Consider the following 27,768-nt stretch of genomic DNA (forward strand, 5'->3'; position numbering starts at 1 on the left):
CTATTAATTTGTACTTTTTAATCCCTTCTCCTTTTTCACCCATTCCCCTAAACTCCCCTCCCATCTGGCAACCATCAAAGTGTTCTCTGTATCTATGATTTCATTTGATTTGTTTGCTCACTTATTTTGTTCTTGAGATTCCATATATTAGTGAAATATTAGTTTTTTTTTTCTTTCTCTGTCTGAATTATTTCAGGGTAATACACTGTAGGTCCATTCATGTTGTTGCACATAGTAAGATTTCATTCTCTTTTAGGGCAGCGTTATATCCATTGTATATATGCACCATTTATTCTTTAGACATTCATCTATTGATGGACACTTAGGTTGCTTTTATATCTTGGCAATTTTAAATAACACTACAATGAACTTATGGATGCATATGTTTTTGAATTGATGTTTTGGGTTTCTTTTGGATATAATACCCAGAAGAGAAATTGCTTGGTCCTTCTTTGTCCCTTTTTATAGATTTTGTTGTAAAGTCTGTTTTGTCTGGTATAGGTATTGCTCCCTGAGCTTTTCTTGTGTTTCCATTTGCGTGAAATATATTTTACATTCATTCACTTTCCGTCTGTGAGTCTTTTAATCTGAAGTGGGTCTCTTGTAGGCAGCATATGTAAGGGTCTTGTTTTCTTATCCCTTCAGCCACCCTATGTTTTTTTATTGGAGCATTTAATCTTTATATTTAAGGTAATTGTTTACAGATATATAGTTATTGCCATTTTATTATTCATATTTTTAATATTTTTCTTCCTCTTCTTAAAGAAGACCCTTTAACATTTCATGTAATACTGTTTTGGTGTGATGTGCTCTTTTAGTGGTGTGTCTGGGTAGCTCTTTGCCTGTCCCTCAGTTCTAAATGAGCGCTTTGCTGGGCAGAGTAACCGCGATTGCTTCTCTTCACTTTGAATATTTCGTACCAGTCCCTTTTGGCCTGCAAAGTTTCTGTTGAGAGATAAGTTGGAAGCCCCTTGTAGGTAACTAACTGCTGTTCTCTTGCTGTTTTTGGAATTCTCTCTTTGTCTTTAACCTTTGGCATTTTAATTTTGATGTGTCTTGGTGTGGAACTTTGGGTTCATCTATTTTGGGACTCTACACTTCCTGTGCTTATATGTCTATTTTCTTTACCATACTAGGGAAGATTTTCATCATTATTTATTCAAATAGGTTTACAATTCTTTGCTCTCTCTCTTCTCCTGGGACCCCTATGATGCAAATGTTGGTACAATTGATGTTGTCCCAGAGGCCCCTTAAGCCATACTCATCTGTTTTTTTAAAATATGCATTTATTGATTTTAGAGAGAGGAAGGGAGAGAGGTAGATAGAAACATCTGTGATGAGAGAGAATCATTGATCGGCTGCCTCTTGCATGCCCCCTGTTAGGGATCAAGGCTGCAACCCGGGCATGTGCCCTGACTTGGAATCAAACCTGTGCTCTCTTGATGCATGGGTTAGTGCTCAACTACTGAGCCACACCATCTGGGCCATCCTCTTTATTTTTTATAGTTTCTGTTTTGCCATTCTGATTGGAGTATTCTGATACCTTTTCTTCCAAATTGCTGATTCTGTCTCTGCTTCATCTAATCTATTGTTGATCCCCTCTAATGTATTCTCCATTTCAGCTATTGTAGTTTTCATTTCTGACTGGTTCTTTTTATGTTTTCTATCTCTAGTTTTATGTTTCCTATCTCTTTGTTACTGAAGTTCTCTCTAGATCATTGAGCGCCCTTATAACCTGTGTTTTGAACTCTGCATCTGGTAGATTGCTTGTCTTTATTTTGTTTAGTGTTTCTCCCCCCCCCCCCCGGAATTTTGTTCCGTTCTTTCATTTAGGTCATGTTTCTGTGTCTCCTCATTTTGACTGTCTCTCTGTGTTTCTATGCATTAGGTAGAGCTGCTACATCTCCTGTTCTTGGTAGAGTGGCTTCATGTAGTAGGTGTCCTGTGGAACCCAGTGGCACAGTCTCCCTGGTCACCTGGGCCAGGTGTTCCAGATGTGTCCCTTGTGTAGGTGTGAGTACCTTTCTGATGTAATTTATGGTTGGTTGATCTTGGCTGGTTGCTCAGGATGATTGTTTGTGAAGACTGGTCATGACTACAGCAGAGGAGTAGCTGGGTAGGGGCTGACCCTATGAAGCAGGATTCACTTCAGTAGGGCTCTGGTGGCTGCCCTCTGAGTGTATCATTTGTGGAAGTGGTGCTCTGGTGTGGTCTAAATCTAGCCACCCTATGTTGGTTCTGGGGCCTCTAGGTGGGGGCTCTGGTGCAGGCCAAGGTCGGTTGCTGCCTGTGCCCTGCTCGGAGCCACTTGGTATAAGCCATAAAGTTATCTGCAGATGGTTGCCACTTGTCCTGGGCTTGCAGGTGCCTGGAGAGCATAAGCTGTGAACTGAGGCTGCAGCTAGAGTCAGGCTGGGGGCTGCATATCAAGACATATGGGGCATTCTGAGGCCAGATGCTGCTTGTTTGGGGTTTGTGAAACTTTGAGAGGTTTTAGGAAAATCTCACAACATGAACCAACATAGCCTGTTTGTAAGGAAAGGCCCCCGGAGCAGGTTGGGCGAACCTGCAAGTTGGGTGGGATCAGGTCTCAGGGAGTCACCAGGGCAGGACAAACAGCTTTCGCCTGGTTAGTGGAGACTCAGATATGATCCCAAATGCGCGTGCAGGCTGGGTGGGGAGAGGGATCAGCAAAGGAACAACGGCCTCTGCCAGCACTTACGTCTGGGACAGAACTACTCCAGTCCTCGTCCTGAAACCAGACAGTCCAGTCCCTCCTCCTATGTCCCTGCCAAGCTGCTGCCCCAGCGCTGGAGCTTGGAGTGAGATGGTCAGTAAGTCCATGTGTGAGTCCTTTAAGAGAAACTGCCTGGGACTCCAGCAGCCTCTATCTCACTCAGTCACAATCCCTGCTGGTTTTCACAGCCAGAAGTTACAGGGACTTCTCTTCCCAGCACTGGAGCCTTGGAGCCTGGTGTGGGACTGGGGCTCCTCGTTCCTCAGGGGGGATCCCGATTCTGATCTGCCACAGGTGGGTTTGGGACCAGCTCCGTCTGTCTGTCTTGATGTGGCTTCTTCTGTATGTCCTTACATTGTAGGACTTCAGGAAGTTCTGAATGATGGCTGTTCTGTAGTTCAGTTGTAATTTTTATGTGGTCGTGAGATGCAGCAAGCACAGCATTTACCTGTTCCACTAGCTTGACCCAATTATTTATATAAAACACAGAGCATGCCCAGCCGGTGTGGCTCAGTCGTTGAGCATCAACCAGGAGGTCACACGATTCCAGGTCAGAGGCGCACAGGAGGCAGTGATCAATGATTCTCTCAGCATTGATGTTTCTATTTTTCTCTCCCTCTCCCTTCCTCTCTGAAATCAATAATATTTATATTTTTTTTCAAATTCTAACAAAGGACCGATAGGGAAAGAGTTAGTTAGTAGGTTAATTAGTTAGTTAGCTCTATTACCCCATGGGTCCATTGTTGTGCTATTAGTATTTAGGCCTTCTCTAGTGTGTTATTCTATCTATTTGATTCATATATGTCATGTATCAGACTCTGTGCTTATGACACACAGCAAGGTGTTGAGAGCATTAGAAACAGACTGAGAGCCCCTGGATTCTAGCCTTTCTCTATCCTTGGAGCATTTCGCTCTTCCTCCCTGGTTCTTAGTCTTCCCTGATAATGCTGTGATAAAGCCGTTGTCTACACCCTTTATGCTACGGAAACATCAGGAGGATAACATGAGGTCGTTGAGAGCACAGCTGCACATTCTGTGCGTGCTAAATGGCATTCTTATTATATCAACTAGGGGCCCGGTGCACGAAATTCGTTCACTGGATGGGGGGGGCGGTGTCCCTCAGCCCAGCCTGCCCCCTCTCACATACTGGGAGCCCTCAGGCGTTGACCCCCATCACCCTCCAATCGCAGGATCGGCCCTGGCCCAGGCCTGATGCCTCTGACAGAGGCTTCAGACCTGGGCAGGGGACCCTCATTTCCCCCCATCACTGGTTCTGCCCCCAGCCCAGGCCTGATGCCTCTGGTCCAGGTGTCAGGCCTGGGCAGGGGACCCCCAGACCCCTCCAATTGCTGGCTCTGCCCCTTGCCCAGGCCTGATGCCTCGGTCAGAGGCGTAGACCCCCATCACCCTCCGATCGCCTGATCGGCCCCTTGCCCAGGCCTGACGCCTCCGCCAGAGGTGTCAGGCTTGGACAGGGGACCCCCATCTCCCCTCGATCACTGGCTCTGGCCCCCGCCCAGGCCTGAGGCCTCTGGCCCAGGAATCATGCCTGGGCAGGGGACCCCCATCTCCCTCTGATCGCTTGCTCCACCCCCGGCCCAAGCCTGACGCCTCTGTCCCAGGCTTCAGGCCTGGGCAAGGGGACCATCATATCCCTCCAATCCCCGGCTCCGCCCCCCACCCAGGCCTGATGCCTCGGCCAGAGGAGTTGACCCTCATCACCCTCCGATCACCAATCACCGGATCGGCCCCTTGACCAGGCCTGAGGCCTCCAGCAGAGGTGTCAGGCCTGGGCAGGGGACCCCCAGCTCCCCGCGGTTGCAGGCTCCGCCCCTGCCCAGGCCTAACACCTCTGGCCTAGGCGTCTGGCCTGGGCAGCGGGGACCCGCAGCTGCAGCGGCCCCGCGATCGTGGGCTCCGCTTTAGGCCCAGGCAAGGGACCCCTAGCTCCTGGGACTGCCAGCTTCGACTGTGCCCAGCTCCCATCGCTGGCTCCACCCCTACTTCCTGCTATCACTGGCCAGGGCGGAAAAGGCGCCTGATTCTCCAATCATGGCTGGGGGGCAGGGCAAAGGCGGCCCCAGGACCGCCTTTGCCCTGCCCCCCAGCTCTTAGCTCTCCCCTGGGTTTCTGATCACTGTCAGTGGCAGGGGGCTTCTTCCTGCTTTCCCTTTCGCCTCCCTGCATTGTGCCTACATATGCACATTAACCGCCATCTTGTTGGCAGTTAACTGCCAATCTTAGTTGGCAGTTAATTTGCATATAGCCCTGATTAGCCAATGAAAAGGGTAGCGTTGTACGCCAATTACCATTTTTCTCTATTATTAGTGTAGATGGCTTGCTCTGAGCCAATCCCTGTGCTGAACACTTCATCAGCATTATCTTATTTATTCTCTTCAGTGACCCAATTAGTTGGCAAAAACCCGACACTCTGAGGAATTATGTAACTTGCCTAAAGTTATACTATCTCAGTGGCAAAGTCTGAATTTGACCTTTTTATCCCCAAAGTTTATGCTCTCAGCCCATACACTGTACTGGTATACTATGTACTGAAACAATTTGCCTTCATGTAACACATTGTACTAGAAAAAGGGCTGGAGGAGAAACCACTCTCGGTCTTGGGTGAACTGCCTTAGTGTGTTTTCCCATCTCAGCCTCACCAGCTGCCCCAGATTTCCTTCTAGACCGAGCTGTGAAAAAAGGCTACAGATTGATGCTGGATGCATGGGGCTCTAAATAAGTGATAAGCCTGGTTCCCGGAGAACACACTCCCTTTGCATTCTGGAAAAAGGAGATTTGGATGAAAACCCAGGAACAGTGTTATAGTTTCATACTCCCGCAGTTCATTTATATTCCACATAATGAGGTTTATGTAGCGTGTGGGAGGCAATGGGGAGAGGGAGAGAAATATGTTAATAGCATTTCATCCAGAATTGGCCCCAGAGTGAGGCGCTGGAGTAATGATGCCAGGAGTGTCTGTCACACTCATTGGCCTCTGTGACTTCAGTAGAATAAATAGGCAACAAAAAACCAGGGTCCGGATAAACCCCGGAGCCGCCGTGGGTCAGCGTCAGGCTGTGGTGCCGGGGCCTCGGACGGGTGCACGCGGGGAAAGAGTTTTTAAGGACGCTGCCTGCTCCATCCTGAGACCCAGTGCAAGGAGCCCCTTCCCTGCGCCCGGCACACAAGGCTGAGCTGCTCTCCAGGATGGCTGCGGTGGGCGCAGGCACAGCGTATGCCACACCATGGCTCCCAGCTTCAGGGAGCAGATGTCATGGGAAGAATTGTTCTTGAGGGGGCTGATGCCAGGGACTCGCCTCTTCAATATGGGTCTCATTTTTGTCACTTATGAGGAGGAAAAGGGATGAGTTAGCAAGCCCATGTGCCATTCCCTCTGGAGATGAAGGTCTCCCTACCTCTGCAGAGCTTGGGCCCACAGGGCTAAGCATAGTGCAGGATGAGGAAGCAGTTTAGAGAGGTGATTTCATGAAGAATCTGAAGACCATTTTTCTGTCCTTCTGCCCTCCTTCCAGCACCCCTTTCTTCCCTTCCTTGAAGTTTTGTCCGACTCCAGTTGCCTCCTCGGTATGTAGCGTGGAGAGCTGGGCCCAAGATCCACAGCGCAGAGTTCTCACCTCGGCCTGGGACCCCATCCCGGTCCCCGCTGTCTGCTTCCCAACACCCATTGCGAGAGGGCCAGCCTGCCCCTCCTTGGCCCCCAGGACAGGGGGAATGTCCGAAAAGGAGGACCCGGAGAGATGGTGGCAGTGACTGGCACAAGGAAAAGCTGAAATAAGAGACAAAATTATAATTCAAAGACAGTATGTGGGTGAGGATGGGGAGTAGACACATTGGGGGCAGCTTAGTTTTCCATTTCAAACTTAAAAAGCAGAGAAAATCTGTGAGATCGAGCCCCAGCTCAGCCGTTCAGTCTGAGAGATCAGTGAGCAGACACTGTCTTGAGAACCTTGTTTGTAACCAGATTTGATGTAAATCCAACCACTGAGAAATAAAGGCGGACGAATGCCCCTCCCCGCTGCATCCTCCTGAGAACTGGCCCGTCCACACTCCCAGGTGCCATCGGAGAGGCGCTCTCGGGAGGACAGGTCAGACCACGTGGCTTCACGGGGCAGGTGGAGGCGGCCGGTGCTGGTGGCAGGCCTGGAGATGGATGTCCCTGCTCAGTTCCTGGTCTGTGACTGCATTAACCCAAGTGGAACATACAGGAAGGGGAAGTAAATCGTCTTAATTACTAACTTCTCTTTAAAATTCATTCAGTTGAGTCTGTCATGCTTTCAAGTGCCTTAAAATGGGGGACTTGCCCAGCTGGCATGGCTCAGTGGTTGAGCACCAACCTACATACCAGGAGGCCACGGTTCGATTCCCGGTCAGGGCCCAGGCCCAGGTTGCGGGCTCGATCCCCAGTGTGGGGCGTGCAGGAGGCAGCTGATCAATGAGTCTTTCTCCTCATTGATATTTCTATCTCTCTCTCCCTCTTCCTTCCTCTCTGAAATCAATAAAAATATGTTTTAAAAAATAAAATAAAATAAAATGGGGGACTTAAAGTACTAGAGAGTGAAAGTACAGTCAGTGAAAACAATGGGTGATCAGGTACTTAGCTCTGACCACGTGCCAGGCACTGTTCTAAGTGCTCTATGTGTCTGCACTGCCCACGGCAGCCCTGTGGGGGAGCTGCTGGTACTGGTTCCATCCCAGAGGCAGTGTTCTCCCCGGCCCCTCAGGCCCAGGTGCTGGGGCGCTGGGGCACTGGGGGCTCCCCTGGTGCCGAAGGCGTTGCACAGTCTAGAGCAGTGATGGCGAACCTTTCGAGCTCGGCGTGTCAGCATTTTGAAAAACCCTAACTTAACTCTGGTGCCGTGTCACATATAGAAATTTCTTGATATTTGCAACCATAGTAAAACAAAGATTTATATTTTTGATATTTATTTTATATATTTAACTGCCATTTAACAAAGAAAAATCAACCAAAACAATGATTTCGCGTGTCACCTCTGATACGTGTGTCATAGGTTCGCCATCACTGGTCTAGACCAGTGGTTCTCAACCTTGGCTGCACATTAGAATCAGTTGGGATTCTTTTTAAAATCCTGATTTCTGGGCCTCATCCTCTGGAAATTCTGTTTCTTTGTTACTAATGTTGTGGCCTCACCCCATAATAAAGAAACAGAATTTCTGGAGGATGACGCCCAGAAATCAGGATTTTAAAAAGATTCCCAGGTGATTCTAATATGCAGCCAAGGTTGAGAACTGCTGGTCTAGAGCAGTGGTTGGCAAACTGCGGCCCCCTGAGTGTGGCTCTTCCACAAAATACCACGTGCGGGTGTACATGCACAGTGCAATTGAAACTTCGTGGCCACACTCAAGGGGCCAAAGAGCCGCATGTGGCTCGCGAGCCGCAGTTTGCCGACCACTGGTCTAGAGGATGAGGAGTGGGCAGTGTCCGCCAGCCACTGTGGGCGTTACATGGGGTGATGTCTCCTGTGCCGGGCCACCCGTGCCTGGTGCCTGGTCAGTGGTCATCAAAATTGAATATCATTAAATTTTCCCTTTCATCAGTGGCTGCTTCAGAGTCCTGGTTGCAGAGTCTGGTAACTAGGGGTTTTCTGACATAGTTCTCTGCAGACCCAGTGAGCTTCTGTTGACTAACTAAAGGAAAACCACCACTGCTCCTCCAACAGTGACTGCTCTAAGAGGAGGTATCGCAAGCACCCGGCAGCGTTCCAGAAGCTTTGAAAATTGGGCCTCGCTTTATCTTGTAACTACGTGACGAGGGAGATGTTATTGCGCCCGTTTTACAGATGAGGAAAGAGGTTTAGAGAGGGCGAGCAACCTGCCCAGGGTGGCCCTGCTGGCGGCAGAGCAGGGCTCAAACCAGGCCACTTCGACTCCAAAGCCCTGTCCATTCTGCTGTACGACCTTGTTCTTCAGGGAATCCATGCACCCTGCCCACCGGGGAACAAAGGCCAACCCAGCCCCTGGCCCTGGGAAGAGACACGTCTGTGACCACGTGGAAGTCCAGGTGTCGAGCTGTCACCTCTCAGCCCCCATTACTTCATTGGGTTGAGAAAATCAGTATCCGTAATTCAAAGTTTGTCTTTAAAAATCAAATGCTTATTACCTTCCTGCCATGTGCTTAGCATTGTGGAGGTGCCATGAGAGAAGCAGGAGTATAAAATATGAAGTTTATAGACTAGTGGCAGAAATGGGACCAGCACATTTGAAACAATAAAGGGCATCTTTAAATCGGTAGCATCTCTCCCCAGCTGTTGAAACATATTGTAGAACTTCAGTCATGAACAGAAAGACCAGCCAGTCAAAAGGTAAGAAATATAGAAATAGGCCCAAACACTGAAGAGAAGTTACTATCAAATAAAGTGGCATTTCAACTCATTGGAGAAAAATAGCTAAATTCCTCCTTCACCCTTCACTCCAAATTAAAATTCAGACAAAATCAAAATTAAACAAAAAAAATACTTAAGTTATGAAAGTACTAGAAAAAACAAAGGAGTTTTTGTTTGGTTGGGTTTGGTAATCTTTTCTAAGCAAAACACCAAAAGCCATAAGGGAAAACCTGATAAATTTGACCACTTTAAAATTTCTACATGCCAAAAACATCATAAAAACAATCAAATACGTGTCTGAAAAAGCAGAGTCAAATGACAAATGAAAAACATTTAATAACAACGGAATGACAAGCATCTATTTTAATTTATAAAGAATCTCACAACTTAATAAGACAAAATGTGCAAAGGTCATTGAAAGACAGTAACAGAAAAGGACACACAAATGGGTTATAAACAATGAAAAGATGATGGACTACACACTGAACACGGATATAACCGATAGAGCATTTTTACTGTGGTAAAGTACATACAACAGAACTTATGCATATAAGCACTTCTAGTGCACACTTCACTGCCCTTAAGTACATCCATAGTGTGCGACCACCACCACCATCCGTTTCCAGAGCTCTTTTCATCTTGCAAAACTGCAACTCCACACCCATTAAACAATAGCTCTCCATTCCCAGCCCCCAGTAACCAGTGTTCGAATTGCTATCTCTGCGAACTTGAGTACTTTAGATACTACATGTGAGTGGAATCATGTAGTATTTGTCTTTTTATGAGTAGCTTATTTCACTTCGTATAATGCCCACAAGGTTCATCGATGTTGTAGTGTAATGCAGAACTCCCTTCCTTGTCAAAGCTGACTAATATTCTATTTATGCATATACCACATTCTGTTTATCCATTCATTCATCGATGGGCACTTGGGCTGCTTCTACATTCTAGCTATTTTGAATAATGCTATGAACATAGCTGAACATAGATCTTTTTGAGATACTTTTTTCCAAATATTTTTAGTATATACCTAGATGTGGAATTATTGGATCATATGGTAATTTCCATTTTTAATTTTTTGAGGACCTGCCTCAGTGTTTTCCACAGCAGTGACCCCATTTCACTTTCCATCAACAGTGCACAAGGGTTGTAATTTCTCCACTCTTTGCCATCACTTGCTATTTTCCTGTGTTTTTTTAATGTGTATTTTTTATTGTTTATAGTATTATAGATGTCTCCCCTTCCCCCCCTTTTACCCCCTATCCTCCCAGCCCCAACCCACCCACCCCCAGGTCTTCATCCCCTATTGCCCATGTCAATGGGCTATGCATATCCTATATAATAAAAGCCTAATATGCTAAGTGTCCAGTCATCTGGTCATCCGTTCAACTAATCAAAGCATAATATGCTAATGATATGTTAAGGCTGCTCAACCTCACGCTATGACGTGCACTGACCACCAGGGGGCAGACAGTCAACCATTTGACCAGTCACTATGACATGCACTGACCACCAGGGGGTAGACACTCCAACTGGTAGGTTAGCTTGCTGCTGGGGTGCAGCCAATAGGGACTGAGCTAGATGGTCCAGACACACCCTGGGGCCCTCTTACAGTCCCTCCCCAGCTGGCCAACCTCCCGTGTCCCTCCCAGCCCCAATCATGCACCAGTGGGATCCGTGGGCCTGGCCTGCGCCCTCTCACAATCTGGGACCCCTAAGAGGATGTCGGAGAGCTGGTGTCGGCCCAACAGCGGAATGACCAGTCACTATGAAGTGCACTGACCACTAGGGGACAGATGCTCAATGCAGGAGCTGCCCCCTGGTGGTCAGTGCGCTCCCATAGGGGGAGTGCAGCTCAGCCAGAAGCCGGGTTCACCGCTGGTGAGCACAGCGGCAGTGGCGAGAGCCTCTCCCGCCTCCGCAGCTGCACGAAGGATGTCCGACTGCTGGCTTAGGCCCACTCCCCAGCAGTTGGACATCCCCCGAGGGCTCCCGGACTGTGAGAGGGTGCAGGCTGGGCTGAGGGACTCCCTCCCTCCCCCGCCCCCGAATGCACAAATTTCGTGCACCAGCCCTCTCGTAAGTATATAACTTCTTTGGTTTATCTCTTCTCACCCCTGCAACACCACATCAAGGTGTGTCAGTCTGTTCCATGCCTTCAAGGCTTCGGGTCTTATTTTGTTGGTAAAATTATTTTGTTCATTAGATTCCACAAATAAGTGAGATCATGTGATACTTGTCTTTCTCTGACTGGCTTATATCACTCAGCATGATGCTCTCTGGGCCCCTCCATGCTGTCCCAGAAGGTAGGAGGCCCCTCTTTTTACAGCTGCGTAGTGTTCCCTGGTGTAAATGCCCCACCGTGTTTTTATCCTGTGTTAATAGTAGCCATTCTAATGCGTATAAGGTCTCATTGTAGTTTTGGCTTGTATTTCTCTGATCATTAGTGACCTGGGACATATTTTCTGTACTTATTGGTCATTCATATATCTTCATTCATATATCTTTGGAGAAATGTCTGCTCAGGTCCTGTGCCCACTTCTGAATCTGGTTGTTTGTTTGTTTTATTGTTGAGTTTGAAGAGTTCTCCATTTATTCTGGATGCAATCCCTAGTAGCCACAGCATTGAACTTTTCATATTTCCGAGGGTCAGAAAATTTGGTGATAAACAGTCAGGGCGAGTGTGGGGAAACAGGCCTCCTCCTGCAGCGCTGGGGGAGGGTGACTAGCGCAGCCTCTTTAGAAGGCACGGCAGTGGCATCTGTCGGGAATTTAAGTGTACATACCCTTTGACCCAGTAATTTCACTTTCAGGAATTTATTGTACAGGTTCACTTACTCAGGAGGGAAAATATATGTACAAGAATGTTCACTGCAGCAGCATCACAAGCACATGGAACATATCACGCAGCAATGCAAATACCAGGATTCAAGGCCAAGTGTTGGCCTTGAATGGAGTAGAAATTCTCACATGTTAGTAGTTGTGCTTTCTATATGCACCTATTAAAGTAAGTTCCCGTAAAACCCTTAAGCATGCCTGTCTTAATGACTGGCTAACACTTACTGAACACTTCTGGCTCAGCACTGCTCTAAGCACACGTCCTGAGCAGGTGTTACGGACTGAGGAGCTGTGGCCTCTCACATCTGCTCCAGAGCCGCCCTCTTCGCCAGAACCCTCACTGCTTTCGATGAAAGCATCTGCGTGCAGGTGAAACCCATAGCGCAGAGGTGGCAGGGGTCTGCACACACGTCCGTTTGCCGTCTCGGAAACCAAGGCGCTCAGAGGCCCGCCATCATAAACTGTCGGCTTAGGATGGAAGTTCTGAGATGAGGGTGGGTTGTTAGCGTTGGCTGAGTGGGGAACTCCATGAAGGCTTGGGTGCGGGTAGGCCGAGAGGGCAGGCAGCGTGCCTGAGGGAGAGCAGTGTGAGGGTCCCAGGCAGGAATGACGGGGCGCCTGCCAGAAGCGGAGATGCCTGCCGGGGGGTGGGTTTACAGGAGCAGATCAGAGGCTGAGCAGAGGACAAGATAAGTGAGGGCCCTCCGGTTGCCTCCACCTGCTCGCCGGCCCATTATTTAAGCGATCCTCAGTCGGAGGCTTTCCAAAAGCAAAGAGGGCGGTCATGGGGCAAGGCGGTCGCGCGCACTCTCCTCCCCGCGCGCCCTCCACGTCCCCGACGGGGAGCCGGGGAGGCCCGCGGTTCCTGACTGTCTGGCCCTGCCTTGTCCTTCGTTGCAGCCGTCACCTGCCCGCCCCACAGCCACTACGAGAGCTGCGTGAGCGTGTGCCAGCCGCGCTGCGCCGCCATCCGCCTCAAGAGCGACTGCAACCACTACTGCGTGGAGGGCTGCCAGTGCGACGCGGGCTACGTGCTCAACGGCAAGAGCTGCATCCTGCCGCACAGCTGCGGCTGCTACGCCGACGGCAAATACTACGAGGTGGGCGCCCGCCCCCGCCGCCGGTGCCCCGCCCTGGCCCTTCCGCCCTGGCCCTGTGGCTCCGTGGGTAGAGCCCCGGGTTCGCCCTGATCATCCGGTCAAGGGCGCGCACCTCGGTTGCAGGCTCCTCCCCACCCCCCCCCCTCCCCGCCCGGAGCCTGCGCAGGAGGCAACCAATCGATGTGCTTCTCTCACATGGATGTTTCTCTCTTTCTCTCTCTTCCACTCTCCCTAAAAATCAGTGGGAAAACATTTTAAAAAAGGTGATCCCAGTTGGCCGACCTCCGCGCTTTGCTGGAGGAGTGGGGTGCGCATCTGCAGGGAGGGTCCGCACAGGCGCAGAGGCGCTCGCTCGCTTGCTCGCTGGGGAGTATGGGGCTTGGAAATGCATTAAGGCCGGTCCCCCCTTCTCGGCAGAGACCGCGGCCGGACCCCTCCTCTCTCCCGCTGCCCTGGCCCCTGGTCTCCCCTCCCGCTGACCTTGGTTTGAGAGCTGCGGAAGCCCTTGGAGAGGTGGCAGCTGTGATCCCACACTGGCAGCGGCCTCAGCCGAGGACATATTTAACTGGGAAAGAGGGCCTGCGGCTGGCGGAGTGGCTTTGCCTTTTCTGGCGATTGAGGCCCCACAGGAGCAAGCGAAAGCGGCGCCTTTCCTCCGGGGTGGGGCGGGGGGGTTCCCCGTGGACTCATCTGGACTGGAGGGGTTCCCGGGGACTCATCTGGACTGCGAAGGCCACGCCCCCACATCTGGCCTTTGCACGCGTGCAGCTCCCGGAGGTGTCCTTTGTGCGTATCACTTCGTAGAACATAGGCGCCCACTAAATCGTTTACTTTGTACTTTATAAATTTTACTTATTTATTTTTACACTGAATTAGATTTTATTTTTATTACAGTTGACATGTAATATTACATTAGTCTCAGGCGTACAACCCAGTGATCAGCCATTATACAACTCGCTAATGTTCATCGCAGGGAATCTCACCCACCTGACACCATCAGTGCCTCCCACTGGTGAGCAGGCAGCTAACAACAGCAAGTATCGGCGCTTTGCAGATCCCTATGCTAGAGGTGCTGTTAGGATGATAAAGCATGTTCCCTGCCTTAGGAACTTACTAGTAACATCTATTCCAGGGAGGAAAGTAAATGCACTTTAAAGAACAAGAAAACTTTGACAAGAAAAAATTACAAGTGAAAAGTAATACTAACCAATTTTAAATTAAAAGTAATAGCATTTACAAATTGAATTGAAATGTCTGATTTGGAACTAAACTAGATAAAAATGAATATTATCTCCTTTTTGTAAAGATGCATTGACTTGTTCGAGAACAACTAATTTACTTACTTTGGGAATAAGCAAAAGAAATAAATGTTGAAGTGGCCCTCAATTTCACCTTCAGTGGGAAATTTGCCTAAATGTTGTATTAGAAAGACAGGGGAGAGCAGGGTTAAACAGTAGAGCTAATCAAAAGATGACTTCTTGGGAGAGGTGGGTTTTGCAGTTAGCTCTTAGAAATAGTGATAATTGAAAGGAAAAGGCAGAATATGTGGTAGATAAGAATAATAAATTCCATTTCTCACAACCTGGGAGAAGAAATAACCAGCTCGAGCCTGAAAACGCAGTGTTATCTCTGCCCCCCCTCCCCCGCTGGAGCCTCCTGCCTGCACCCTCGGCAGGGACCCTGGTGTCAGTGCTCGAAGGAATGATCCTTGGGTTTGATCCTGCTAAACTGTGGCTTGTGGGGAACATTGAACGACCCATGTCATTACTCTGGGCCTCAGTTGCCGCGTCTATGAAATGTGACTAATACCTGCTCAGAGATGACGCTGTGTAAGAACCCACGCCAGGTGCCTTGCGGGTACATGGCGCCTCGTAGTTCAGTAACTGGTATCCTGAGCAGTATGTTGTAAATAAAAAATCAAGGTGTGCTAATGAAATGATGGGAATAAAAGCCCTTGGAACTCGTAGGATAGCTCTTGGCAGCTATCTAGCTATCTACATAATGGAGGAATATGCAAATTAGCCAGGATGCCATAACGTCACAACCGAACAGCAGGGACCTGAGGCTGCATGGCACCTGGCCAGGGCGAGGGACTTCAGGCCACGCTCTCTGCCCCACAGGGCTTGACAGGGGACCTCAGGCCGTGCCCCCAGCCTGGCAGGGCTTGCCAGGAGACCTCAGGCCACAACCCTCGCCCGGTGGGGCTTGACAGAGGATCTCAGGCTGTGCCCTCCTCCCCAGTGCCAGACTGGGGGACCTCAGGCTGTGCCCCCTGCCCACGGTGCACCCCAGACTCTTACAGGAGGGAGATTTTATATACATTTTACTAATTTTCTTTCATCTCTGACCCTTCTATCATAGAGAAAGGGCAAATAGCAATATTAAAATATTTCCTCTAATTAATTCTCTTTTAATGTGCATGAATTTCATGCACTGGGCCACTAGTCTATATAATAAAAGCCTAAGTGACCATTAGGGCAGAACAACCAGAACAACCAGTCACTATGATGCTCACTGACCACCAGGGGGCAGACACTCAACGCAGGAGCTGTCCCCTGGTGGTCAGTGCACTCCCACAGGGGGAGCACAGCTCAGCCAGAAGCCAGGCTCACAGCTGGCGAGTGCAGCGGCGGTAGCGGGAGCCTCTCCTGCCTCCACGGCAGCATTAAGGAACAGTGAACCAGGCAGTAAGGAGTGAGGGCTCCCGGACTGCAAGAGGGAGCAGGCTGGGCTGAGGGGACCCCCCAGCCCCAAGCGCAGAATTTTGTGCACCGAGCCTCTAGTTAGTACTATAAACAGTACTCACTGCTTTTCATCAGGAAGTTAGTGAGTTTCCACAATAACTTATACCTGCTAACTCACAAAACAAATGATCCACATTTACTTGTCTCAGTTCAAACAGACTTGGAGGCTTGTTGATTCCGCAGATTTCTTTGGAAATGAAGAGAGAGAGCATGGCCAGCCGTTAGCATGGAGGGAGGTCCCCTGGCCACAGCTGCTGAGTCTGGTTGAGCTGGGGAGCAGGGCCGTGGTGGTCACGGTACTGGGGTCCCATGTCTCCACCTCACTCTCCTGTGGACGAGCACTTACCCTCATCAGACCCACGTGCAGCAGGTTATTTTTCTTTCCATGCATGCACTGTTTGACTTTTTATCAGAAAGAGCCCAGGCCATCCACTCAGTTATTCTGCCAATCGGAGGCAGCTGGGCCCTAGAATATTCTACGGATTTGGAAGGAGGGAAGACGTGGGTCCAGGAATGACCTAACTTTGAGCATTAAAGTTATCAGCAATGGCCCTAACCGGTTTGGCTCAGTGGATGGAGCGTCAGCCTGCGGACTGAAGGGTCCCAGGTTCAATTCCAATCAAGGGCATGTACCTTGGTTGTGGGCACATCCCCAGTAGGGGGTGTGCAGGAGGCAGCTGATCTATGTTTCTCTCTCATCGATGTTTCTGACTTTCTATCTATCTCCCTTTCTCTCTGTAAAAAATCAATAAAAATATATTTTAATAAATAAATAAATAAAGTTATCAGCAATGGCATCTTGAAGTGAATTGAGGACAAGTGTCTTGGAAGATGTCCTGTATCTGTTTACCCTCGAATCTGAGTCCTCCCTGTAGCTGACATCCAGAGTTTTGATAAGTCTGTGTCATAGACTTAGAAAACAGCAGCCAGACAGAAGGGAGGCCTACGCATACGACGAGCACATCTCTGTGCAGCACTGTGTTGGTAAAGTGAGTTGGTGCAGTGTGCCCAGTCTCTGGGCCCTGTCCTGCTAGTCAGGACCGTATCCTGCTAGTCAGGACCGTATCCTGCTAGTCAGGACCGTATCCTGCACCCACCTGGACAATCATGGCAATTTCCAAGGGTTCTCTGGGATTCTCGGACTAGCACAAGAGGAAGGTGAAGAGCACAGACACTACCAAAGAACACTGTCTCTCAGAAGGCCACTCACTTGGGAAGAATACAAATATAAGCTGCCCCGGAAGCTGCCTTTGTTGCAGGTATGTTATAACCACAACTGAATCCTCACATGAGAGAGCATGTGCACCTTGTCCTGTCACAGCCGCAGCTGAGGTTTACCCAGTGCCTGCTCTGTCGGGAACTGTGCTTCACATATTTAATTTAATCTTAACAAGTGCCCTACAGATTATTGAACATTAGTTACAGTTGACATTCAATATTGTATTGCTTGCAGATGTGTGGCACAGTGCTTGGACATTTACGTAACTTACAATGTGACCCCTCACTAAGTCTTGCATCCACCTGACACCATACGTAGATATTATAATATTAATATTACTAGAGGCCCGGTACACAAAAATTTGTGCACTCGGCAGGGTCCCTCAGCCCGGCCTGTGCCCTCTCGCAGTCTGGGACCCCTCCAGGGATGTCCACCTGCTGGCTTAGGACCGATCCCCGGGGGATCGGGCCTAAGCTGGCAATCACACATCCCTCTGGCAGCCCGGCAGCCCTCAAGGAATGTCAACTTGCCAGCGGGGAGCAGGCCTAAACTGCAGTCAGACATCCTTATTGCTGCTGAGGCAGGAGAGGCTCCCACCACCACCACTATACTGGCAGCCGTCAGCCTGGCTTGTGGCTGAGCAGAGCTTCCCCTGTGGGAGCACACTGACCACCAGGGGGCAGCTCTTGCATTGAGCATCTGTCCCCTGGTGGTCAGTGTGTGTCATAGTGACCAGTCATTCCCAGTCGTTCTGCTGTTAGGGTCAATTTGCATATTACCCTTTTTATTATATAGGATAGAGGCCTGGTGCATGGGTGGGGGCCAGCTGGTTTGCCCTGCAGGGTGTCCCGGATCAGGGTGGGGGTTCCGCTGGGGTGCCTGACCAGCCTGGGTGAGGAGCTGATGGCCGTTTTCAGGCTGGCCATGCCGAGGGCTGGAAGCAGGTATCTGGGATTTATTTATCTTCTATAATTGAAACTTTGTAGCCTTGAGTGGAGCTCAGGACTAGCCAGGGCAGGTGGGAAGCTTGGCTTCCTCCATCGCCAGGGGAAACCTAAGCCTCCTGCTCACTCCAGCTCCGTGGCTGCCACCATCTTTATGACAAAGTGAGGGATTAATGGTTAATTTGCATATTGCTCTTTTATTAGATAAGATTGCCTGTACTTTACAACCCTGTGACTATTTTGTAACTGCCAATTGTACTTCTTAATTTCTTAATCTTTTTCACCAGCCCCAAAATACCCCTCCTGTCTGGCAACCATCAGTTTGTTCTCTGTATCTGTGAGTTTGTTTCTGCTTTCTTTGTTCATTATGGGTGTTTTAGCTTCTACATATAAGTGAAATCATGTGGTAATTGTCTTTCTCTGTCTGCCATAGTTCACTTAGCATAATACCTGTAGGCCCAACCCTGTTGTCACAAATGGTAAGATTTCATTGCTTTTTCTGATCAACTATTTTCCATTGCATACTGTATAGGCACCATTTTTCTATCAGTGGACACTTAGGTTGCGTCCATCTCTTGGCTGTTGTGAAGAATGCTGCAGTGACACTCGGGAAGCCGCATCTTTTTGAATTAGCATCTGGGATTTTTTGACAGTGACACAGAAGTGGAATTTCTGGATTACATGGTAGTTTTATTTTTAATTTTTAAAGGAAACTCCATACTGTTTTCCAGAGACTATACCAATTTACAATCACACCAAAGCACACGTGGGTTCTCTTTCCTCCACACCCTCGCCAACACTTACTATTTGTTGATTCATTGATGATAACCCTTTGACAAGTATGAGGGGATATCTTACTGTGATTTTAATTTGCATCTCTCCAATGGTTAGTGACATGGAGCATCTTCCATACGTCTAATGGCTATCTGTTTGTCCTCTTTGGAGAAATGTCTGTTCACTCCTTTGTCCAATTTTGAATCGAATTGTTTGTGTTTTTGGTGATAAGTTGAATGAGATCTCCATACAAATCCTTATTGAATATATGATTGGCGGATATCTTCTCCAACTAAGTAGGTTGTCTTTTTGTTTCGTTGATAGTTTCTTTGTTGTCCAGAAACTTTTAGTTTGATGTAGTTGCATTTGTTTGTTGTTTCTTTTGTTTCCCTTAGCGAGGGAGAATATCTAAAAAAAATATTACTAAGAGCAATATAAAAGGTTTTACTGCCTATGCTTCTTCTGGGAGTTTTATGGTATCGAGCTTACATTTAAGTCTAATCTATTTTGATTCTATTCTTGCATGTGGTGAAAGAAAGTGGACAGTTTCATTTTTTCCATGTATCTGTCCAGTTTCCCTAACACCCTTTATTAAACAGACTGTTTTTACCCCATTGTATATTCTTGCCTACTTTGTCATAAATTAATTTACCATATAGGCATGGGTTTATTTTCGGGTTCTCTAGTCTCTTTTATTGTTTTATGTATCTGTTTAATGCCAGTATTATGCTGTTTTGATTACTATAGTTTGTAGTATCTATACTAATAAAAGGGTACTATGCTAATTAGACCAGACATCTTCCGGACATCCTTCCTGACAAAGCTGGGGCCCAGGTGAAGGCGCCTGTGGTCTTGGGCACCTACAGCTGCAGCCAGGCTGGGCAAAGCTGCCTGCAGTCCCAGGCGGCTACGACCAGGCTGGATGAAGCCACTGGGTGTCCCGGGGGCCTGAAGCCAGCCAGCGGGAGGGAAGAGCAGGTCCTGGTTGCCTGCGGTTGGCCAGAGGAGGGAAACCTGGGTCATGGGTGCGGGGGCTGAGGTAGAGGTGGTTAGGGGCTATCAGGCTGTCAGGGGAGCAGTTAGGGGCAATCAGGCCAGGAAGGCAGAGGTGGTTAGGAATGATCAGGCAGGCAGGCAGAGTGGTTAGGGGCAATCAGGCAGGCAGAGGGGTTAAGGGTAATCAAGCAGGCAGGCAAAGTGGTTAGGAGTGATCAGGCAGGCAGGAGAGTGGTAAGGAGCCAGCGGTCCAGTATTGTGAGAGGGATGTCCAAGGGGTCCTGGATTGGAGAGGATGCAGGCCAGGCTGAGGGACACCCCCATGCATGAATTTCGTGCACCGGGCCTCTAGTTGTGAATAATGCTGCAGTGAACAAAGGGATGCACATATTCTTTCACATTAGTGATTTGGGTTTCTTCGATATATATGCAGAACTGGAATTGCTGGGTCAGAAGGCAGTTTTGACTTTAATTTTTAAAGAACCCACATAGTTTTTTGTAGTGGCTGCACCAATCTGCATTCCCACCAACAGTGCACGAGGGTTTCCTTTTCTCTACATCCTCGCCAGAACTTGTTGTTTGTTAATTTGTTGGTGATAGCCATTTTGACAGGTGTGAGGTGATAGCTCATTTTGGTTTCAATTTGCGTTTTTCTGATGATTAGTCATGAACATTTTTTCATTTGTCTATTGGCCTATGTATATCCTCTTTAGAGAAGTGTCTATTCAGGCCCTCTGCCTATTTTTTAATTGGATTGTTTGTGTTCTTGATGTTGAGTTGCATGAGTGTTTTGTTTTTTTAATATGTTTTTACTGATTTCAGAGAGAGGAAGGGAGAGGGGAAAGAAATAGAAACATCAATAATGAGAGCAAATCATTGATCGGCTACCTCCTAGATGTCCCCCACTGGGGACCGGATCCACAACCCGGGCATGCTCCCGGACCGGGAATCGAACTGTGACCTCCTGGTTCATGCGTCAGTGCTCAACACTGAGCCACACTCACCAGGTGCACGGGCTTTTTAAAAAATGAATTCTGAATATTAAGCCCTTATTAGATGTGTCATTGGCAAATATCTTCTCCCAGTTAGTGGGCTGTCTTTTCGTTTTGTTGTTGGTTTTCTTTGCTACGCAAAAGCTTTGTAGTTTGATGTAGTCCCATTTGTTTATCTTTTGTTTTGTTTTCCTTACCCAAGAAGATATATCAGAAAAATTATTGCTAAGAGAAACGTCAGAGGTTTTACTGCCAATGTTGTCTTCCAGGAGTGTTATGGCTTTGAGTATTACATTTAAGTCTTTAATACATTTTGAGTTTATTCTTTTATATGGTGTAAAAGGTGGTCTAGTTTTACCTATTTTTTTGCATGTTTTTGTTCAATTTTCCCAGTACTATTTATTGAATAGACTGTCTTTACCTTATTGTGCGGTATGTCCTTGCCACCTTTCTTAAATATGATTTGACTATATAAGTGTGGGTTTATTTCTGGAATCTCTCTTTTGTTCCATTGATCTATATGTCTGTTTTTATGCCAGTACCATACTTTTTTATTATTATGACCTCATAGTATATTTTGATATCAGGTAGCATGATAACTCTACCTTTGTTCTTCTTTCTCAAGATTGCTGTAGCTATTCAGGATCTTTTGTGGTTTCATATAAATTTTAAAATGATTTGTTCTAGTTCTATGAAAGATGCCATTGTATTAAATAGGAATTGCATTGAATCGATAGATTTCTTCAGGTACTATGTATATTTTAATGATGTTATTTCTTCATATTCATGAGCATGGTACATCCTCCCATTTATTTGGGTCTTCTTCAGTTTCTTTCTTCAGTGTCTCATAATTTTCTGAGGACAGATCTTTTACCTCTTTGGTTAAATTTATTCATAGGTATTTTTAATGCAATTGTAAATGGGATTGTTTACTTAACTTCCCTTTCTGACAGTTCATTATTGGTATATTAAAATGCAGCCAATTTCTGAATATTTATTTTATATCCTGCTAATCTACTCAGTTTATTTCTCACTTCTAGTAGTTTGGGGGATCTTTAGGGTTCTATATGTCGGTATCATGTCCTCTGCAATAATCACAGTTTCACTTCTTCCTTCCGAGTTTGGAGGCCTTCCATCTTCTCCTTCATCTGATTGTTGTGACTAGAACTCCCGAAACTATGTTGAACTAGAGTGGTCATAGTGGACACGATCTCCTTCCTGATCTTGAGTAAAACACTGCTTTTCCTGTTGAGTACGATGTTAGCTGTGGTTTTGTCATATACGGCTTTTATTATTTTGAGGTACGTTCCCTTTAGTTCCACTTTGCTGAGAATTTTTATAATAAATGGGTGCTGTGTTTTATCTGATGTTTTTTCTGCATCTATTGATATGATCAAAGGATTTTTAACTTTCATTTTGTTTATGAGATATAACACGTTAATTAATTTTTGGATATTGTGCCAACCTTGTATCCCAGTAATAAATGATCTTTATAATGTATTGCTGAACTTGGTGTGCTAATATTTTGTTGAGGATTTTTGCATGTATGTTCCTCGGGGATATTGGCCTGTAATTTCCTTTTTTTGTGGTGTCTTTATCTGGTTTTAGAATTCAGATAATGCTGGCCTCATACAATGACCTTGGGTGTTTTCCCTCTTGAATATTTTTGAATAGTTTGAGAAAGATGGGTGTAAGTTCTTTCTTGAGTCTTTGGTAAAATTTGCCTGTGAAGCCACCTGGTCCAGGAGTTTCTTTCTTGAAAAGGTTATTTTGTTTTTGTTTTTGGGTGTGTTTTTTTTAATTTACTGTTTTACTGCTTTGATTTCATTAGTTGTATTTGTGCTGTTCAGATTTCCTTTTTCTTCTTTATTCAGTTTTGGAAGATTGCATGTTTTTAGGAATTTATCTATTTTTTCCAGATTGTTTAATTTGTTGGCATGTTGTTTTTCATGATATTTTCTTACAATCCTTTGAATTTCTGTTATGTCAGTGTTATTTCTCCTCTTTCATTTCTGATTTTATTTACTTGGGTCTTTTCTCCTTTTTTCTTGATAAGTCTGGCTAAAGGTTTATCAATTTTGTTTATCTTTTCAAAGAATCAGTTCTTGGTTTCACTGATACTTTGTATTGTTTCTTTATACTATTTTGTTTATTTTCATTCTGGTCTTTATACTTTTTTTTCTTCAACTCACTGTGGGCTTTGTTGTTCTTTCTCCATTTCCTTTTTGTGTAAGTTTAGATTTTATATTTGAAATGTTATTGTTTCTTAAAGTAGGCTCGCGATGCTTGAATTTCCCTCTTGGGATTGCTTTCACTCTGTCCCATAAATTTTGAGTTGTAGAGTTTCCATTTTCATTTGTCTCAAGGTATCTTTTTATTTCTTCCCTGATCTCATTGTTAACCTACTCATGGTTTAATACAGTGATGGCGAACCTATGACACGAGTGTCAGAGGTGACATGTGAACTCATTTTTTTGGTTGGTTTTTCTTTGTTAAATGGCATTTAAATATATAAAATAAATATCAAAAATATAAGCCTTTGTTTTACTATTATTGCAAATATCAAAAAATTTCTATATGTGACACGGCACCAGAGTTAAGTTAGGGTTTTTCAAAATGCTGACACGCTGAGCTCAAAAGGTTCGCCATCACTGGCTTAGTAACATGTTATTTAGAGTCCACGTGTTTGTGTGTTTATCAGTTTTTTTCTTTTAATTGATTTCTACTTTCATATAACTGTGGTTAGAGAAAATGCTTGATATGATTTTAATCTTCTTAAATTTATTTATGTAGCCAAACATGTGGTCTTCTCTGGAAAATGTTTCATGTGCACTTGGAAAAGAATGTATATTCTACTGTGTAGGGACGAAAGGTTCTAAACATTTCAATTAAGTCCATCTGGCCTAATGTGTCATTTGAGGCTTCTGGTTCCTTGTCAATTTTCTGTCCGGATGATCTATCCATTGATGCCAATGGGGTGTTAAAGTCTCCTACTGTGGATCTCTCCCTTTATGTCCATCAATATTTGCTTTATATATTTTTGTACATCTACACTGGGTGTATAAATGTTACAAGAATTGTATGTTTGTTTTATTGATCCTTTATAATTAATAAATGTCTTCCTTTGTCTCATTACACCCTGTAAAGTATATTTTGTCTGATATAAGTATTGCTATCCCAGGTTTTGATTTATTTTCATTTGCATGAAATTGTTTTTCATCTCGTTACCTTAGGCTGTTTGTGTTTTTTGGTCTGAAGTAGGTAGATGTAGATAGCATATACTTGGGTCTTGTATTGTTATCAATTCAGCCACCTCTTGTCTTTGATTGGAGCAATTAGTTAAGTTCATTGGAGCGGTTAGTTTAGTTCATATTTTTTCTTTTTTCTTTTTTAGAATTTTTAAAGGAATTCCTTTTATTTTTTCTCTTTATTCTATTTTTCCATCACCACTTATCTCCCCTCCACCACCATTCCTTCTACAACTTCCAACCACTCCCTTCCCCCGCAATCACTACACTGTTGTCCACCTCTCTCTCTCTCTCTCTCTCTCTCTCTCTCTCTCTCTCTCTCTCTCCTCAATCCCTCCACCCACCAAACACACACACCCCAACAGAGCTGTTGGCCTGCTCTTCATCTATGAGTTTGTCTCCATTTTGCTGGTTATTTCAGTGTGTTTATTAAATTCCACATGTGACTGAAATCATGTGGTACTTGTCTTTCTCTGACTGGCTTATTTCACTTAGCACAATGGTCTCCAGACCTATCCATGCTGTTGCAAAAGATAGTATGTTCTTCTTTTTATGGCCAAGCAATATTCCATTGTGTACAGGTACCACAGCTCTTTTAGCCACTCATGTACTGACGGGCACTTGGGCTGCTTCCAAATGTTGGCCACTGTAAAGAACACTGCAGTGAACACAGGGGGCATGGATTCTTATCTTCTTTTGAATAGTGTTTTGGGTTCTTCAGATAACTTCCCAGAAGTGGAATTGCTGGGTCAAAAGGCAGTTCCATTTTTAATTTTATTTTAGCCTCACCCGAGGATATTTTTTTCATTGATTTTGGAGAGAGCAGAAGGGAGGGAGGGAGAGGTGGGGGGAGGAGAGAGAGAGAGAGAGAGAGAGAGAGAGAGAGAGAGAGAGAGAGAGAGAGAGATGAAAGAGATGAGACACATTGTTTGGTTGCCTCCCACATACACCCTGACCAGGTCCAGAGGTCAAATCTACAACCCAGGTACATGCCTTGACCAGGAATTGAACCCATGATCTTCCAGTGCATGGGACAGTGCTCTAACCCACGGAGATACACCAGCCAGACCCATTTTTTTATTTTTTGAGGAACCTCCATACTGCACCAATGGCTGCACCAGTCTGCATTCTCATCCACAGTGCACAAGTGTTCCCTTTTTTCCACATCCTCACCAACACTTGCTGTTTGTTAATTTATTGATGACAGCCTTTGTGATCAGTGTGAGGTGATATCTCATTGTGGTTTTGATTTGCATCTCTCTTATGATTAATGACACTGAGCATCTTTTCATAGGTCTATTGGCATCTGTCTGCCCTGTTTAGAGAAGTGACTGACTATTCAGGTCCTTTGCCCATTTTTTAATTGGATTGTTTTTTGGTATTGAGTTTTATAAGTTCTTTATAAATTTTGGATGTTAACACCTTATTGGATGTATCATTGGCAAATATGTTCTCTCATTCAGTGGGTTGTCTTTTCATTTTGTTGATGGTTTCCTTTGCTGTGCAAAAACTTTTTAGTTTGATGTAGTCCTATTTGTTTATTTTTATTCTGTTTCCTTTGCCCAAAGAGATTTATCAGAAAAACATATTGCTACTAGAAATATCTGAAATTTTACTGCCTATGTTTTCTTTTAGTATTTTTATAATTTTGAGTCAAATATTTAAGTCTTTAATCCATTTTTAGTTTATTCTTGTGTGTGGTGTAAGAAAGTTATCTAATCTCTCTTTTTTTCACATATATGTCCAATTTTCCCAATACCAGTTATTGAATAGACTGTCTTTACCCCATTGTATGATTTTGTCTCCTTTGTCAAGTATTAATTGACGATAAAGTTGTGGGTTATTTCTGGGATCTCTGTATTCTTCCACTGATCAATAATAGGTCTGTTTTTATGCCAGTACCATGCCCTTTTGATTACTATGGCCTGGTAGTGTTGTTTGATAAGACAGCATGATTCCTCCAACTTTGTTCTCCATTTTCAAGATCACTGTTGCTATTTGGGGTCTTTTGGGGTTCCATATAAATTTTTGGAATATTTGCTCTACTTCTGTGAAATATGCCATTGGTATCTTGATTTGCAAATATTTTAACAAACTTGAATCCCTGGGATTTTAGCATCTATTCTCATCAGGAATATTGCCCTACAATGTTCTTCTTTGTCATGTTTTATCTAGTTTTGTAATTAGGATAAGGCTGGCTTCATAGAATGAGCTTTGTAGGATTTCCCACTCTTGAATTTTTTGGAATGGTTTGAGAATAGGTTTTTTTGCATTGTGTGTGTGTGTGTGTGTGTGTGTGTGTGTGTTTGTGTGTGTGTGTGTGTGAATTCTCACCTAAGGATTTTTTTCCCATTGCTTTTCAGAGGGAGAGGGAGAGAAACAACAATGTGAGAAAGACACACACACACATCAGCCGGTTGCCTCCCACATGCACCTCAACTGGGGGCATGGAGCAAACCTGCAACCCAGGCACATGCCCTTAACTGGGAATCAAACTAGTGACCCCTGGGTGCATGAGCTGACACTCCAACCATTGAGCCACACCAGCCAATGCAAAAAAGACTGGTTTTAATTCTTTGAATGTTTGATAAAATTCACCTTTAAAGTCATCCAGCCCCACACTTTTGTTTGTTGGGAGTTTTTGATTACTGCTTCATTTTCACTAGTTGTAACCTGACTCTTCAGATTTTCTGATTCTTCCTGATTTAGTTTTGGAAGATTGTATGTTTCTAGGAATTTGTCCATTTCACCCTGAGCACCTGTTGGCATATAGTTGTTCACAGTATTTTCTCACAATCCTTTGCATATCTTTGGTGTCAGTTGTTATTTCTCCTCTTTCATTTCTGATTTTATTTCTTTTTTTTCTCTTGATGAGTCTGGTTAAAAGTTTGTCAATCTTGTTTATCTTTTCAAAGAACCAGCTCTTGGTTTCATTCATCATTTATATTTTTTTAGACTCCATTTCATTTATTTCTGCTTTGATATTTATTATTTCCTTCCTTCTACTCACTCTAGGCTTTGTTTGCTGTTGTTCTTCAAGTTCCCTTAAGTGTAAAAGTGACATTGTTTATTTGAGTTTTTTGCTTGTTTGTTTTGTTTCTTGAGATAGGCCTATAATGCTATGAATTTCCTTCTTAGGACTGTTTTTGTTGTGTCCCACAGATTTTTGGGTTGTCATGTTTTCATTTTCATTTGTCTCAAGGTATCATCTGGTTTCTTCCTTGATCTCATAGTTAACCCATTCTTGGTTTAGTAACATGTTATTTAGCCTCCATGTCTTTATGTGCTTTTTCCAGTTTTCTTCTTGTGATTGATTTTGAGTTTCATAGCATATGGTCACAGAAGATGCTTGATATGATTTCAATCTTCTTAAATTTATTGAGACTTGTTTTGTGTCTAACATGTGGTCTATATTAGAAATTGTCCCAGGTACACTTGAGAAGAGTGTATATTCTGCCTGCTTTGGGGTGAAATGGCTTGAAGATATAAATTAAATTCATTCAATCCAGTGTCTCATTTAAGGCTGCCATCTCCTTGTTGATGTTCTGTCTGGAAGAACTATCCATTGATGTCAAAGGGTGTGTTAAAACCCCCTACTGTTAGTTACTAGTATAGTCCCTGTCAGTCTCTCCCTTATGTCCATCAAGATTTGCTTTTACATATTTAGGTGCTCCTATTTTGGGTGCATACATGTTTACAAGGGTTATATCCTCTTGTTGCATGGCTCCCTTTATTGTTATGTGCTTTCCTTCTTGGTCTCTTACTATAACCTTAGTTTTAAAGTCTATTTTGCCAGATATAAGTATTGCTACCC

At 45.3% G+C, this 27,768-nt stretch overlaps 1 protein-coding gene across 1 annotated transcript in view; it reads left to right on the forward strand.

Annotated features, from left to right (window-relative positions):
• The window catches only part of TECTA (tectorin alpha), a 114,727-nt gene that overhangs the window by 46,499 nt on the left and 40,460 nt on the right, over positions 1-27,768 (forward strand). Inside the window, exon 12 of the mRNA XM_059676794.1 lies at positions 12,838-13,037. Within this exon, the coding sequence (XP_059532777.1) occupies positions 12,838-13,037 (200 nt within the window). The remainder of the gene's footprint in view (positions 1-12,837; positions 13,038-27,768) is intronic.

Source organism: Myotis daubentonii, chromosome 19 (genome assembly GCF_963259705.1).
Source record: "Myotis daubentonii chromosome 19, mMyoDau2.1, whole genome shotgun sequence".
Taxonomy (NCBI): Eukaryota; Metazoa; Chordata; class Mammalia; order Chiroptera; family Vespertilionidae; genus Myotis; species Myotis daubentonii.